General features: G+C 35.6%; 1 protein-coding gene across 1 annotated transcript in view; it reads right to left on the bottom strand.

Annotated features, from left to right (window-relative positions):
- ZNF236 (zinc finger protein 236) overlaps positions 1–17,858 on the bottom strand; it is a 214,280-nt gene that overhangs the window by 18,855 nt on the left and 177,567 nt on the right. Inside the window, exon 28 of the mRNA XM_044683430.1 lies at positions 8,832–9,029. Coding sequence (XP_044539365.1) covers positions 8,832–9,029 — 198 coding nt within the window. The remainder of the gene's footprint in view (positions 1–8,831; positions 9,030–17,858) is intronic.

Raw genomic sequence — 17,858 nt, 5'->3', positions numbered from 1 at the left:
AACTATCTAGACTTAATAGGAAGCATTACCAACTCCCACCACCCTCATACATTTCCATATTTCAGCCAAATTATATCATTAGCTATTTTCTAAAATTAACACTCAACTTCTAATATTCATGCCATGCTTGAAAAATATTCCCTTCTTTTTATGGCCACTGCTTATAATCATTTAGCTTCCTTCAAAGTGCCTGCAATGTTTTCTCCCAGTTGTAGTGCTTGCTCTCTCCTTCAAATTATAGGCTATTTCCTCTTAGTAGAATGCAAACTCCTCTAGGCCATGGACCATTTCATTATTGTCTTTGCAATTCCTTTTGGTTGAAAAATTTCCTCTTAAAAATCAAATTTGAGGTTTTTTTCTCAACCATCATCCTCTTTTGGCGTTTCTGCAATGTTCCACAATATTAACTGCTCCATATCTCCTGGATACTCTCTCCTTTTTGGGCATTTATGATATTGTCCTTTTTTGGTTCTCCTTCTACCTATTTTTTCTTAGCCTTTTTTTTGCTGGCTCATCATCCCAATCACAATTTCTAAGTATGAGTATACCCCAAGGTTCTGTCCTGGGCCCAATTCTTTTCTTTCTTCACATTCCCTCCTTAATATCTTCAAGCAGAACCTAGTCTTTCTTCCCTGAGCTCCAGTCCTGCATTTCCAACTGACTATACATTTGACATTTCTATCTGGATGTCTGAAAGGCAGCTCAAAATTAACATGTCCAAAACAATTCATTCTCTTTTCCCTGAATTCCATACTTCTAAACTTTCATATTTCTGTCAAGGGCATCCACATCCTTCCAATCATTCGTATCTACAACTTAAGTGTCAACTTCTATTCTTCATTCTCTCTCTGTATATTCAGCCAGTTGCCAAATCTTTTCCACACCCATCCTCTTCTCTGCTGACATTTCCACAACCCTATTCATGACCTCATCACTTCTAAACTGGGATTATTCAACAGTCATCTAATTGGTTTCCCTGCCTCAAGTTTCTCCCTTTTCCAACCTATCCTCCACAGGGCTACCAATAAGATTCCTCTAAAGGACAAATCTGATCATGTCACTCCTCAGTAAAGTCTCTTACCCCCTTTCACCTCTATGATGACAAAGAAACTACTGCATGGATTTAAAAATTCTTCACAACCTATCTCCATCCTACATTTTGGCTTTTTAAATATACTACTCACCTCCACTAGCCTTCTTGCTGCACCTCAAATATAATATTCTAGGATAGTCTGTCTCCATACATTTGTACTAGTTATTACCCATTCCTGAAATCCATTTCCTCTCCCAATCCCTCATTTTTTAAACCTTTACCTTTTGTCTTAGAATCAATACTAAGCATTGGTCCCAAGGTAAGGGCTAGGTAACTGGGGTTAAGTGACTTCTTAGGTGTCTGAGGTCACATTTGAACCCAGGACTTCCCATCTCTAGGTCTAGTTGCTCCTTCACCTCTATCTCTTAAGAAGTTGGTTTTCTTCAAAACCAAGATTAACTGTCATGTTCCATGTGAAACCTTTCCTGATCATTCTAGTTGCTGCTGCCCTTCTCAGATCTTAATTATTTTGCATCAAAAATGCATTTGCAAAATGTAAGCTCCTTGAGAAGAAAATTCATTTCATTTTAAACCTTCTATCTCCAGGGTATATTATTATGTAGTGTCTGTGACATAGAAGGCACTATATTAATACTTGTTTAATTAATATATGTAACATATGTATAAGTACAAATGTATATGTATTACAGTCTTCATTTAACTTCAGAAGAGCATTTTTATGTAAAAAATGAAATAGAAAAGGATTGACTGCAAGTAAAATCTGTATCTCTAATTATGTAGTTGCTACTTAAATCAAAGTTTAATAAATTTCACATTACTTTCAAAATTGTCTTTTTTATGTGTCTGGGTCTCCTTGTATGTCCATTCTCTTCTGTTCGTTTTCCTTTAAATGCTTCCATGGCCCTGTTTCCTCTCCCCTCCCCCCCCCTTTATAACATCCCTAGCCCTCTTGATTTATAATTTGGAAAAAAAATTAAGCACAGCAAAATGAAAAAAGTCCATTAATTGGCCATACCAGAAAAGTTAATATACAAATGTTTACTGCTTGCCTCAAATGAATTTTAGCATGAGTGTGCAAGACCATCACAAGATTAAAGGGAGGAAGACCAGTTAGAAGATTATTTTAACATTCCAGGTAACTTAACTAGCATATTGCTAGTAGTAATGAAAAGAAGAAAAGAAAAGTAATGAAAATGGATATGAGAGACATTATAGAGATAGAATTAAAGAAATTAGCAAATATGTTTTTAATCTGGAGGGGTGAGGAAGGAGAATTATCATGCTACCAACAGAGGGAAGGAAACAAAAGATAACAGATTCAGAACAAGAGATGATAAATTCAGTTCTGGACATAAGAACTGGTGGGATCTCCAGGAGATGTGTTCAGAAGGCAATTAAAAATACCTTTGTGATGTGATGCTTCAAAAGTGATACAGTCTTGAAGAATAGTGAAAGCTGAGCAATAATAAATAAACTAATACCACTCTTTGGGGCAATGTGTCTTGCACATACATTTGTAAGGCACGTGTGCCCTGAAAAGCAGAAACATCACAACTGAAAAATTTTTTGGCATCTAAACCTCTAGTATCTGAGGAACATTGTTTATTAAGCATTATCATGAACACTGTGCTGGCATTATATATAGCTTATAAGGAATTTATATACCAAAGCTGCCCAAAGCTAAATGTGTTAGAAAATAGTCAGAGAATTTTATAACCCAAAGTTACATTTCCCCATGATATTCATAAACAAAAATAAAAGTGCTTCAACCAGATCAGATTATTTCTACTTAGACATAAACAACGGATTCTGATTTTGTATTTGGGAAATAAACAAATTAATTTCAGGCTAATCATTTAGCTTCACGAAACAATAATATTAACAAATTTTACATGGTGGTGTATTGCATTTTGCAAAGTGCTTTACATATATTCTCTCATTTGATTTTTATAATCTTTTGAGACAAGGGCTATTCTTTCCCCTATTTTAAAGAAGAAACTGAGGATCAGTAAAGGTTGGAGGTTTTCCTGATTCTAGGGTCAATACTCTTGTCCATAAAAGAATCTATATACAAAACAAAGTTTCAGAAAACCTTTTTACTAGGAAGTTCAAAAAGAGTATCTTCACCTTGAGCACTGATGCATGAATGAAAAAATCTAAATGTAAATAATGAGATTCAACAATGGCTTCTACAGGAAAAGCTGAATGCAGGATTTGTAAAGGCAAAGATAACAAACTATTTGACTCTAGTGTCAGGTATCCTAATGCCAATAGCTATCAACTACACAAATGCCAGCAATAATTTTTATCAGCCCACCAAGAAAAAGAGATGTTATTTTAGAAAAGAAATCAGCTTGGCATTTCATGATTTTTTTGGTGGGAGGATATAAAGATGAATTAGGATTCCCAGAGCCTACCATGGTCTTGGATCGCTCACCATGACAACTGTACAGAGGAAAGCTCCCTGTGAGAATTATATACTACCTTCCTTGTATTTAATGCATTTTCACTTTCATATTAAAAGTCATAAATAACTGACAGGTAATTTTACTATATTAAGCATGCAAAATGATTTAAAGTTATGCATTGGGTATACAAATCTGTTCTTTTTTCTTTTCTCTAATCCTCAATCCCTTATCAGAAAGCCCCAAACTTTTCTTATTCTCTTCTTAATTGCATATTCCCTGTGATGAAATAATTCTAAGAAGCAAGAAGGCAAACAAATTTCTAATCGAGTGCGATCAGAATACAAAACTTACAACTCCAAGAAAGAATGGAGTTATATGTTAAATGCTTCTCCATGTCCCTGGACCATTTGGTCTAGATATGAATCCCATGAAAAGTGGGATAGGAAAGTGTATAGGAGACAGACAAGTAAGTCCAGATACCACTATCCTGAGAGAGAGGAAGCTTTGGAGGCCTATATATGACAGTGCCTTTTCTCAAATAACATTGTGTTATGTGAGAAGGGAATTGGTTTTTCGATTTAATCAATTGGGGGCTTGGACTTCACCTCCTTTTGTTTTTAATTTTAATCAATTAGCAATACCTTAAGAGAGAGGAACTTGATCCCACAGGCACTGCTCCCTTGGGGTGGTACCAGGCAAAATGAGGAACTCTGTTGATTCCTAAGAGGTGATATGGGAGAGCTAGTGGTGAAGAAAACTGCTTATAAGGTGAGACCCAGCAGGAAGTTAGGCATACTGACTGACAGATGGAGACTGATTGAGACTCAGATCCAGAGACATACTCTTGTGTTGGTGATTTTATTGAAAACAGACTCTAGTGTGTTAGGCTAGGTAATTCTTTACTTCCTTTCTGTATTTTCCTCCTTTTATTATCTTTCTATTTTTATTATATTAAATTATATTAAAATGAAGCCATTGACAACCTTTGTGATTTTGGTTTTAATTATTAATAATTTGGAGACCACCACTTTTAAATATTATAATTAGGAAGGCAAGGGGTGGTACTTTATTAGTATTTGACCAAGAATTAAAGTGAGGTATGCCATAGAAACATTAAGCAGACAAAATGCAGATTTAGCAATTCACATCTTCTAAATGAAGGATGCAAAAGATGTTAAGCTAAGAAACAGCAGAACTGCCAACCGAAAAAGAATAAGACCAGGGAAAAGGAAGTTATGTAGTATACAAGTAAACCTATTCGCTCCACTCAGGGGGTTCCTAGTCACTTCCAGTTTCTGAATGGTCTCTCCACTTCTCAAGAACCTATTTTTCTTGAAAAACCAAATCTTACAAAGATACTTCAACAAAGAACCCCAAGTTAATGCCCACCACTACACACAACTATTTGTTCAAGTAGACTCCATCCATTTCTTTCATGCTATTTAATCAACTTGAGGGTTCTAAATGATTCAAGCCCAGGACACTCAATGCTTACAAAATGAGACATAACATATACACATACCTAACATAAAAAAAAAATACAGACCTTACAAAAGATACATTTAGCATGTGCACACAAATGACATACATTTAACATATACACAGAAGCTATAATTCTTACCCATACATCATCAAGAATAGGGATGAACTTCCTCCACGTTTTACTCATCAGAAAAGGAATCACACTGGGAGAAAAGCTCCCACATGAGCCCAGCGTTGGAGTGAAACTTTATTGGCAAGCAAAAGGAGGATTCAGTGATCCCACTGTGATCAGCTTATGTGGTTAGTTACAATTAAAATTATCTTGAGAGACTGATTTTTGGGTAAGAATAAAAGTGTATTGATTATATCAGATTCATTGGTTAGGCCAGCATCATAATGAATAAAGTAAAAAGGTCTACATGGCTGTCTTTCACAGCCAGGGACAACCTGAGTTGGGTCAGGCAGTCTAAAGAATAGATTTTTAGAAGCTCATTATTCAGTCCCTCCCTTGACCATCCTAAACCATCTTTAACTGGTAATAGCTAATTAAGGAGTGGGTCCATCAACCTATCCATCCTTCCCCATACTTATATCATGGGAAATGTACCCAGGAAAAGAACCTGTGTTTCCTTAAATTATAAACATATTCTGTTAAAAAGGAAGACATTCCTAGGGATTCTCAAAGACAAAGAAGAGGCAAAAAACAAGAGATTGGATGGTATCTCTGATCCAGATCCCAGATACAGGAATACATAGTAATTTTCCCTAATATATCAGAATTAATACAGTATATGAGGGAATAAGAATCTTTGCAATCTTTAAGACTTTAAAACTGTTGCTTTTTTCACCTACTTTTGAAGCCCCTATTCCTGGATTGGTGAACCTATTGTCCCCCTCCCTCTCTCTAGACACTCCTGAGAACATTTCTCACATGATGACCTGCCCCTCTGCCCAGCAGGCTAAAAGGAGCACTTCCTCCTTCCCCTGTCTGGGGTAAGGTAGGTGGCTCACATGCAGCATGAGGGTGCAGTTTGGGCACTCAGTCTCTAAAAAGCTCACCATCACTGGCCTATCTTGTCCATTGTGCGGGCCCTTACAGTGTTTTGCAGTAAATCCCTATTAGAAGCTATGAGAAGGTGTATGACATTTACTGGAGAACAGAAGAAAGAAGGAAGAAGGCTTTGCAAATGCTGCCACAAGGAGACCTCAACTTCACTCTTCTGGCTAACCCTGCATACTGTTGCTCCCAGCCAAACCAACCATTATTTACCACCTTATTATGTACACCTGGTTTACCACTAATGATGAGCAACATGGACAGGTTACTTTCAAGTTATTTGCAGAAAAGATTCCAAAGATAGCAGAAAACTTCCATGATCTCAGCATTAATCCCTTTGGTTGCAAGGGATCACTGCTGAGTTTATGAGCCAAGGTGATGATTTCATATAACATAACAGCACTGGTATCAAGTCCATCCACAGGGAGAAATTTCCTGATGAGAATTTCATACAGAAGCACACTGGCCTCTGGCATCTTGCCTGTGGAAACTGCTAGGCACAACATGAGTGACTCCCTGTTTTTCATCTATATTGCTGACTGATCTGTTGGGTCAATAAGCATGTGTTTGTTTGGACAGACAAAAGAAAGCATGAACTGTGTGGAAGCCATAAATGTTTCAGGTCCCAAAATGGCAAAACCAAAAAGGAAATCACCACTAATGAATGGACAATTCTCCTAAGTGTTTTTTCTTGCCCCCATTCACCCCCACCCTTGGACAGAGAAAGGGTGGAGCATCTAGGTGACACAGTAGATAAGAGTGCCAGTCCAGAAATCAGGAAGACTCATCTTCTTGAGTTCAAATCTGACCTCAGAAGCTCATTGTATGATCCTGGGCAAGTCATTTAACTCTCAGTTACTCATCTGTAATATGAGTTAGGGAAGGAAACAACAAACCACTTCAGAATCTTTGCCAAACCCCAAATCAGTTCACAAAGAGTCAGACAGAACTGAAAAACAACTCACTGACATCATCATTCCCTTAAAGGGGGAATCTTTCTGGGGCAGCTATGTGGCTCAGTGGATAGAATACTGGGCCTAGAGTCAGGAAGACCTTTCAAATCTGGCCTCCAATACTTACTAGTTGTGTGACACTGTGCAAGTCACTTAACCCTGTTTGCCTCAATGCATAAAAGGAGGTGGGAAAGGAAGTGACAAAGTAGTATCTTTGCCAGAAAACATAAAATGGGGTCACAAAGAGTTGGATAAGACTGAAATGAACAACAAACAACCTATTGTGTAATATTGTTTACTATGGCTATCTACTTTGTTGTTATATCTCCTAGTTAAGTCTATTAGGGCCATAAGAGTAGGAAAAATGTCTTTTCGAAATTTTTTAAGTCAACCCCAACAACTAGCATAATGTAGCTCACAGAAGATCATAATATATATAATCTCTCATATCAATTCCTCCCCACTTCTCTCCATTGAGAGGGCCAATACCAATACCCTATCGCCTCTTCCATGGACTATTACAATAACCAAATTGGTCTTGTTTGTTCAGGTTTTTCTCTCTCTAATCCATATGTCACATCATTGCCAAATGAATAAAGTATACATTTCTCTTTTCTTATCCACATATCACATGTCACTTTCTAGCTCAAGAAGCTTCTGTTGCTCCCTATTGACTCTAACATAAAACATAAATTACCCTGTATGATAGCTAAAGCCCTTCATGGTCTGGATCCATTCTGACTTTACAAACTTATTTCACAATACTACATCTCACATACTTTACATTCTAGTCAAAATAGCATTTTTGCTATTTCTGTAGAAAGAATTCTTTCTCCCATTTTTATGTATTTCACTAGTAGTCCCTTCATTCCTGAAATGCTTTCCCTACTCAGTTCCACTCTCTGGAATCCCTAGTGGTCTTGAAAGTTCAATTTAATTACTTCTTCATATAAATGCTTTCTAGTGTTCCCTGAGGTGCTGGTGCTCTTCCTCTCTCAGAAACTACTTTGTATTTACATTATATTTACTGTTGTAACCCCCACTGAATGTTAACTTCATGAAATAAAGGGACTGGTTTTTTTTTCTGTCTTTGAATCTCATGTATGTCTAGTGTAGCGTCCTGTACAAAATAAGTGTTTAAAATGTCTGTTGAATTTAATAAATAAATGTGAGTTTGTTTGTTTTGCTTTGTACATGAGAGAGGGAGAGTCCCTTAGACAAGATTACTGATTGGCCTGTGGGATAGCAAGTATTTTTCCTCTTTATAAATTCACATGTGCAATGTCATGCCTGGGACTTGATAGCAAAAAAAAAAAAAAAAAAAAAAAAAAAAAAAGAATCTTTTAGCTAATATTTTACAAAATGAATGTTTGGTCTTTAAAAAATATTTTTTTAAAGCCAAAAAACATGATGGAAAGGTAGCCAGTGTAAGAAGTATGATTGTTAAGAAGCATTCATAGGATTACATATTTAAAATGAAGATGATAAAGAAATTCTCTAGCATATAGTCATATTCTATGAAGGTTAAGTCATTATTTTGGATCTAATATGGACAAATTTCATTGGTGAATGAGGTTTAGAAATGCATAGGTACCCCATTGGGCATTCTAAAAACATTTACAGAATGTGAACACTGGTAATTATTATAGTTTTTACAAAGCATTTGAGAAATTATTGATCCCTCAGACCACTTATTTTTTTCATGGAACTGATTAGTTTATTACACTTCGGGAAAAAGAAAGGAGACATTTTAAGTCCTAAGTAAAAAAACAAAATCATAACTGTTCATGTCCAATACCCAACTATTTCTCATAAAATAACAGGTAGTTGTTTATAAGCCCAATAATGACAACTACCATTCTAAAAGAAAAAATTACCTTGAGATGTGTTGCCCTCTTGAAGGCTTTACTACAGATGGGGCAAACATGGATCCGTTCTTTGCCATGAACCTCTTTGCTATGGTGCATTAGCATGGTTGCAGATGAAAAAGTGCGATTACATTCAAAACACTGGTGTACTCGGCCTTCTTTTTCAGACTGACTGCTTTTATTCAGGTTTGGTGAAACATCAGTCACCTAGAGAAATTTATGAAGAGTATTATTTTTTATTTTTCACAAATAAGTTTATTTTTTGTGTTTAAATCCATACGGTCCATTAAAAGCAACAACATGCATGGCATTATTTCCTTTTATTTAAACAGTTTAACTGACAGATATAACTAAAAAAAAAAAAAGAAAAGAAAAGAAACATATTCATATCCCCATACCTTGAACACTCATCCAAGTTACACTATATGTTAATTTACAAAAGCATACAAAAGTCATGTATAGGTTCAATTACAAAGTATTCCTTAAATAAAAACACACACACACAGCTTCTCAGGTGATACTGACAAACATTCGGGGGAGTTCCCAAGGGATGAGGAGAACGAGACATGGTGAGAAGGATGACCTGTGTCAGGAGGGCCACTGAAGCTGGTAGCAATCAGAGGCGAGGTTTACTGATCACAGCTAGTATATATAGAGAAAGTGACATAGGCTAAGGCCACAATGTGATGGGCAAACTTTTTAAAGAGGGGGCCAAAGGAAAGGAAATGCTCATCTGTCAGTCTGTTTCTAAGACAACTCTTTCGAACTTTCATTGTATTGTATCCTACTCATTGTATTCGTCAGATTAGGAATAATGTCCAGTGCCGGGTAGGACATTTCAGGGGGCTGCATCTGGCCCACAGGTCATAGTTTGTCCATCACTGGTCTAAGAGATTAGGTAAGCTTTTTACATGGACAATGGTTAGTAATGATTTACAGTCTTAGTACAATGACAAAGTTTACCTCAGTGAAGCTTAGAGAGAGTTTTCTATAGGATAATAAATCACAGATAAATATGTAACCATCTAACCAAGCTTCTCACAGAATTTCTGCATCAGTAATTTCTTGGAAGAACATACAGATTTTACAAAGTACAGCAGGGAGGGGTTAGAAAGGAGGGGTTTGGGGGCCTCATGTGATGCCTAGGCTATGTGTCTAGCTGTTTCTAAATTATAGCTGGGATTTCACTGGGGCCTACTCTCACTACTAGAGGCTACAATAGCTATGGGAATAGTCAGTTTTAGTGATTAGCCCATGCCAATATGATAAAAATGGAAATACTGCCAAGATTAATTTATACATTTTAATGCTATGATAATCAAATTACCAAGAGAAGACTTCATAAAACTTTATAAAGGAAGGCAGCTAGGCAGCTTTAGTGGATTGACAATCAGGACTAAAGATGGGGGATCTTGGATTCAAATCTGACCTCAGATATTTCCTAGCAGTGTTACCCTGGGAAAGTCACTTAACTCTTAACTGCCTAGCTCTTATCACTATTTTGCCTTGAAATTAAATACAGGGTATTGATTCTAAGATGGAAAGTAAGGTTTTTGAAAATAAAAGAAATCTAGATAGAATAATGACAAATTTCATTTGGAAAAACAAAAACAAAAAAAAACTAAAATATCAAGGGAAATGACAAAAAGAAGTAGGGAGAGGAGGAGAATAGCACTTCTAGACCTCAACCTACACTATAAAGCAGTAATCATCAAAACTCTGTAGTATTGGTTAAAAAATAGAGACAGATCAAGGGAATAGACTAGAGAAAGGAGAATCAGAAATAACAGAACTCAACAACCTAGTGTTTGATGAAGTGAAAAACATAAATCACCAAGGAAAATAATCCTCATCTGACTTAAAAAAAAATTGCTATATAAAGTGGAAAGCAGTCATGCAGAAACTTGGCTTAGACCAACATCTTACACCACACAATATTCTCTTTTTTTTTTTTTTTTTTCATTTTGATACCCTTACCTTCTGTGGTTCCAAAGCAAAAAGGTGATAAGGGCTCAGCAATGGGGGTTAAATGACTTGCCCAGGGTCACAGAGCTAGGAAGTGTCTGAGGCCAGATTTGAGTCCAGGACCTCCCATTTCTAGGCCTGGCTCTGAATCCACTAAGGCACCTACCTGCCCCTCCACAATACATTCCAAGAAAATATATGACCTGAGGGATATTATTTTAATCCTGCATTTTTTATTTTGTTTTATACTGTTATAATACTCGCCCAAATCTGAAGCCTCTTCTCTAAAGTCTGAGTAAAGAAGCTTATGTATGCTGAAGTTCAAATCTTCACCCCTCTGGTGAGAGATAACAAAGATAAAATTGCTGCTACATAAAGAAAAATTCTATTCTCAGTACTCTCATAAAAGACTACCTCAGCATTTCTTGCAAGGTTTGTGAGCTACCCATGAGAGGCTAGGACAACTGGCTTTGTCTCATCTTTAACAACTAAGGTGATCTTATCTAATACTCCAATCACCAATAAGATTGCTCTTATCAGGGACCTCAGGATGTAGTAAGGACCTATCAATTTACAAAGGCAATCCTTAGAGAGAGATGTGGTCCTCATAACATGTGGTAATGCCTGCTTCTTTTGATGAAGCCAATAATGATCTTTCATCTCTGTGATGTTGAGCCATTAGATGATTTATGCTTATAAACATATATTACACTCTCAATTAGGGATCTTTACTATTTGAAGGGTCAAGAGATCTGCTTTATTTTTGGTTAGTGCCTCTGCTAAATTGAAAACAAAACAGATCTTCATATTAAAGATCATACTTTTAAAAAAAATTGAAGAGAAACAGATCATATACTTCTCATAGTAATATTTAGAGATATTCTAAACTAAAAAAAGATAGGAAGCATTTATAAAAGATAATGTTTATATTAAAGTGAAAGATTCCTGTACAAAGAGCACTAATGTATTTAGGATAAGAAGTTGTCAAATGGGAAAAAAATCTTTGTGTCATGTTTCTCTGATGAGGCTTTGTAAGTACGTACGTACGTATGTATGTATGTATGTATGTATGTATACACACATACACAGAGACATATGCACACACACCATTCCACTATAGATAAGTGGCCAAAGGATATTAACAAATGGTTCCCAAAAGAAGAACTGCAAAATATTCAAAACCACATAAAAAAGTTCCAAATCACTAAGGATAACAGAAATGCAAACCACAACAACCATGAGATTAATACCTCATACCTTATAAATTAGAAAAAATGACAAAAAATGTTAACAGTTAATGTTGGAGTTGTAGAATGACAGACACCAATAAATTGCTGGTGTAGCCGTGAATAATGGTGTAAATATTTTGGAAAGCAATTTGGAATTATGCAAATAAAGTAATTAAATTGTCTATACCTGTGGGAAGCCAATAAGAGACTAGATAAAAATCTGAGACTCCTCTTTTGACCCCTTTTGTGATCCTTGTGATTTCTTCTTGAAAAGTATTATAACCTTATTGAAAAGCTTTAAGTTCCTATCAAACCTGAATTTAAAAGGTTAACACAGCAAGGAATGCTGCTGCTTGTTATAGCCAAGGCCAAGATACTCCCCAACTTGGCTTTCTGATAAGAAGCCAGTCAAAATTCAGCCTTGGCCTTGGTCTATTCTGAAGCCAATGTTTTGGGTTTTGATGTGACAATTTGTAACTTCTGCGCATCTGCAAAATTTTGGGGGAGGGGGGGTTCTTTTGTGTGAAATGAGTCTTGAAATATATATAATAAACTCCATGCTCCTGGAGCCAGAGCTGGAAGCATGAGGTAAAAGACATTTCCCTTATCCTGTCCTAATTTCCTTATCAACTAAACTGTCTTTATCAGATTATCAGAGATGATAAAGAGATTTCCACATATACCCTATGAATTAGAGAAAATTCCATTACTGGACTCCTACCCCATAGAAGCCATTGATAAAAAGAAAGTCCCTACATATTCCAAAATATTTATAGTTCCACTTTTTGTGATAGCTGAAAAGAAAGTAGATGTCCATCAACTAGGGAAGAGCTAAACAAATTGTGGTAAATGGAGAAATGATCTGTGTGATGAATACTGAGTCATAAAAAGATCATTATGAACTGATGCAAAATGAAGTAAGCAAAGCTAAGAAAATTTTGAACATGTAAGAAGTATGCAATCATGGAGAAAAGAGTGAGAACTGATGTCAGATCTCACTTATTTAAAATAGGCAAAGGTAAAGATAGGAAGTAAGCAACCTTGAGAAGATAAATACTTATGCCATGGGGGGGGGGGGGGGGGAAGGGGTGAAGGCAGCTGGATAGCTCAGTGGATTGAGAGCCAGGCCTAGAAATGGGAAGTCCTAGGTTCAAATCTGGCTTCAGAAACTTCCCTGGGTGTGTGACCCTGGGCAAGTAACTTAACCTGCATTGCCAAGCCCTTACCACTCTTCTGTTCTAAGGCAAAAGTTAAGGCGTTTAATCAATCAATCAATTAATGAAAAAACAAATCAACAAATAATTAAATAAATAAATATATAAAATGCTTAGGCCATTAATGCTAACATTGCTCAAAAATTTTTTGGAAATAATTTAGTTCATTTTCCATCAAAATTGCCATACAGATTTGAATGACCTCCTATTTCTCAAAAGTGAGTTAAATTTCACTCTTTTTCAAATATTTTCAGATGACCATAAATTATGCTAAAATAGTATATAAACACATATATAGAACAAATATGTAAATCAATATGGAATTGAAAAACAAAATGTTACCAGCATTCTATATCATTCTCTATTTATAGATATAACTGCCTCAATTAGGGTAATTCTGAAATCATGTCATTAATAAATTTTAACTGGATACAAGAAGTTATATCATAGTATATATTACGGTTCTCTCTGATCATTTCTTATTGTACTACTAGACTTTAAGCTCCCTGAAGGCAGAGAATATTCAATTTGAAAAATTCAACAGAAGTATAAAGACAAAAATAAGACATGTTTCCTCACAAAAGGAGTTTATATTCTTTTGTGTGAATATAACGTAGAGAAATGAATAAATGGTAACCTCCCTCTCCCAATAAATACCTAGCATAGTATTCTTATATTATGTCCTTAGTAATTTTTTTGTTTATATTGTACCTTTTTTATATACTTGGCTAGGTATATTCCCATCTGCTTTACTCCTCTTACTTATTCCACCAAGGCTCCTTGGAATTCCTCTTCTCACTATTCTAGCGAATATCTGTGCCTCCTCAACACACTCAACTCACTTTTTTATTCCTCAGTTTAAATGAAGCTTTACATTCCTCCAAGCATTTCATATCAGTTAAAACTCTGCCCTGGAGAATATTCATGGAGGAAGAGGGTTTGGTACATAACAGTGATGGGCAAACTACTGCCTGCTGGCCAGATAAGGTTGCCTGAAATGTTCTATCCAGCCACAAGACATTATTCCTAATCCGATGAATACAATGAGTAGGATACAATACAATGAAACTTTGAAAGAGTTGCCTTAGAAACAGACTGGCGGATGAGCATTTCCTTTCTTTTGGCCCCCTCTTTAAAAAGTTTGCCCATCACTGGTATATACCTTTGTTGCCTATCACCACATTCAGGCTTCTCTGGCACCACTCTTCAGATATTCCTCCTCCTCAAAGTTCATGCCATACAACAACAACAACAGCAACAAAAATAATAACAGGTTAATATCTGTATGGAACTTTTAAATTTTGTAAAGCACTTTACAAATGTAGTCTTATCTTCATTTGTGGTAGGTATCCTGTGAGGTAGGAGCTAATTAACTTTTCCATTTTACTGAGAAAGGCTGAGAGGCTGAGTGGCTTGCTTGGGATCACACAGGTAAATAAGTATCTAAGACAAGATTTGAACTCAAGTTTCCTGACTTCAAGTCCAGTGCACTAATCACTATAATAACAAGCTGTTCTGTTTCTACACTTGCTATCATTTTTGAATGACCATTCTTCTAACTTTCTCAATGACTTTTATACTTGGCTCATGGTATTTCTGTCTTGAAATCATCCTAGAATCATTTCAAATGATACCTCCAACACCCAAATAATTCCATGTTCTCCTTAACTATTAAAAAAAAAAAATCTGTTGCCCACCCTACCTTCAACTATATACTGTTCGAATGCTTCAGTTCTTCAGAGAACCATCTGAATTAAAAATCTCAAATTCTAACATTTCATTCTCTGATCAGTACCCTTAGTCCTTCCTCTACTCACTGAAATTATAGCAAATTTGAGTTACAGAAAATAAAAAGAAAAAAAATTTCTTCTATGCTGATGATATTTTTATTATTTTCAAGCAAGACTAACCTTATCTGTGAAACTGTTAAAATTAAAAACAATGAATGTAACAGACATTTAAAATTTAAATAAGCAATTTTAAAAAAGGTCCTGGGCAGCTAGGTGGCACAGTAGATAGTGCAGGCCTGGAGTCAATTGTCCCAAGTTTAAATATAACCTCAGACATGGACACACCTTTATGGTCCTAGTCAAGTCACTTAATCATCTTTGTCTTGGTTTCCTCAAAACTAGTTGAAGAGGGGCAGCTGGGTAGCTCAGTGAATTGAGAGCCAGGCCTAGAGACAGGAGGTCCTAGGTTCAAATCTGGCCTCAGACACTTCCCAGCTGTGTGACCTTGGGCAAGTCACTTGACCCCCATTGCCTACCCTTACCACTCTTCTACCAAGGAACTAATACACAGAAGTTAAGGGTTTAAAAATATTTTAAAAACAAACAAAACTAGTTGAAGAATGAAATGGCAAACCACTCCAAATATCTTTGCCAAGAAAACCACAAATGATGTCACAAATGAGTCAAATATGACTGAAAATAGACTAAACAGAAAAAAAAGCCCATCCAATAGCTTTAAATCATTCAGCTACTTGTACTTATTTAGTGCAATTAAGGTGTTTTCTTCAGATAGCAGTTTTGCTCAAAATTAGTCTTTCACATAAACTACACACAAGTTCTTTTATGATCAATGAGGCTAGCTGTTAATATTTTCTTTTATAATTTGGTGAGAGTTCAAAGCATCTTTTCTATAAATTGTACATTATGACCCCCCACCCCCAAATCAGGCCTTTAATCACTTGAAAGCTAGCAATTTCCATGAAATAAGTAATTCTACCAAGTCTTGGAGATAAGAAAAAAGGAAAGGAAAATAAAATTTATTAATGATAAAATACCTCACTTCTGAACTATTTCAATAGCCTTCATAGTAATCTCTTTGCCTCATCTCTTCCCACTCTAATTCATCCTCCACTCATCTTGATCAAATTGATCTTTGAAGCCCAGCTCTGAACATGTCACCATCCTAGTCAATAAAGTCCAATGTCTAATTTTTGCTTCCAGAGTCAAATATAAAATCCTGATCTGGCTTCCAAAATACTTCATTCATAATCTGATCCCTTTTTACCTTTCCTGTCTTCTTATCCTTTTACATTTCACTCTACGTATTCTATAATCCAGTGACATTGGCCTCTTTTTCATTCCTTATACATTTAAAGTTTATACTTTTAAGAGTTTTTCTTAATTTCTCCCTTTTTCCATTTAAGAGGCAATGAAGCAATAAGATTTCTGAGTAAGAGCCCCCCTGCTGTACAAACTGTCAAGTGTGTGACAGTTAGAAAGGTATGGCTGAGGGTTAGTTAGTTACAGCTGGCAGCTGGAAAGGGCTTCTGTCTCTGGGTCCCCTAGGGAGAGGAGTGTGTGGCGCTCTCTCTCTCTCTCTCTCTCTCTCTCTCTCTCTCTCTCTCTCTCTCTCTCTCTCTCTCTTTGGGACTGACAGAGAAAACTAATTTAAGGTCTTAACAGCCTTATTGATAATTGATTATATTGGGTAGATAGATAGTAGGTAAATTATTAGATATAACAGTATAGAGTAGTCTGGGCATGGGCCTTGCCCAGCAGAAGCAACTACCCATGAAGGCAGATAGATTTAGGAAATTTTAGTTAGGATTGAGATCTTAGGTATAGTTATAAGCTATTATTAGATTATTCTCACTTTCCTCCTTTCTATTTCCTATCTGTATTTTCCTAATAATAAACTAAGCGTTTTGTGTTTAAGAAACTGCTCTCCTGACTTTTGTTCAAACTCTTACCCCCAAAATTTAACCCTTCACAATACTTGTCTTTCTCATATACTTGACTTTTGTGTTTAATTGCAAAGTTCTTACTTTTTCTCACTAGTCCTTGGTTTTTATGTACACACTATATTCTACTTATTTTACTTACTTAACTAGCCTCTTTTCCTAAAACAGAAGTTTTACTGGACAGAAATTTTTAGCAAATGATGATGTTAATGCTTTATAAAAGCAAGAAACCTTAAAAATGTTTCTTTTTCAGATGAAAGGAAATTTAAAATTGAAACAGTATACATTTTTACAGTTATTTTATGACATGTTTTGCTTTGATTATAGCAAAGCAAGCTCTCCTCCCCACCCCACCCCCACCCCAAGGAAATATGTATTATAATCAGGACCAGGAAATTTTATAATGTGCTTTTGGAGGAACTGATTCATTTAAATATAAGTTTAATGAAGTTCATTCCAATAATTTTCTTTAGTACTTCTATCACAACACTACAAAAATATTTGTCCATTCTACAATCATTACTTTTTTGTCCCTCTTTGTCATTATGGTTTTTCACTTAAAAAAATTAGTTGATGTTATTAACTAGTAACTCAATATTTCATAAGGATTCTTTCAAAAATGACTCCCAATTCAAGGTTGGGATAAGCTCTCCCTGATATTTCATATGCCTTATAACTATGGCACACTATACTGAAATATACTTTATCTTTAAATTTAGATAGATGAAATAAAATATTTGATTAAATAGTTGTTTATTAACACTAATTTAGAATGTCTGCTTTCTGTTATATTCTACTAGTTTCTGAGGAAAAACATGGAATAATATTCCCTTCTTTATAGAGATTTTTCTAGTAGAAAGTCAAGTTATTGAGTATTTATTAAGCAACTCTTAGGTGCTTAACATTGGGGATAAAATGGTAAAAATATTTCTCTTCC

This window comes from Gracilinanus agilis, chromosome 1, assembly GCF_016433145.1.
Source record: "Gracilinanus agilis isolate LMUSP501 chromosome 1, AgileGrace, whole genome shotgun sequence".
Lineage (NCBI taxonomy): Eukaryota > Metazoa > Chordata > Mammalia > Didelphimorphia > Didelphidae > Gracilinanus > Gracilinanus agilis.
This window is presented reverse-complemented; position numbering and strand designations above follow the sequence as displayed.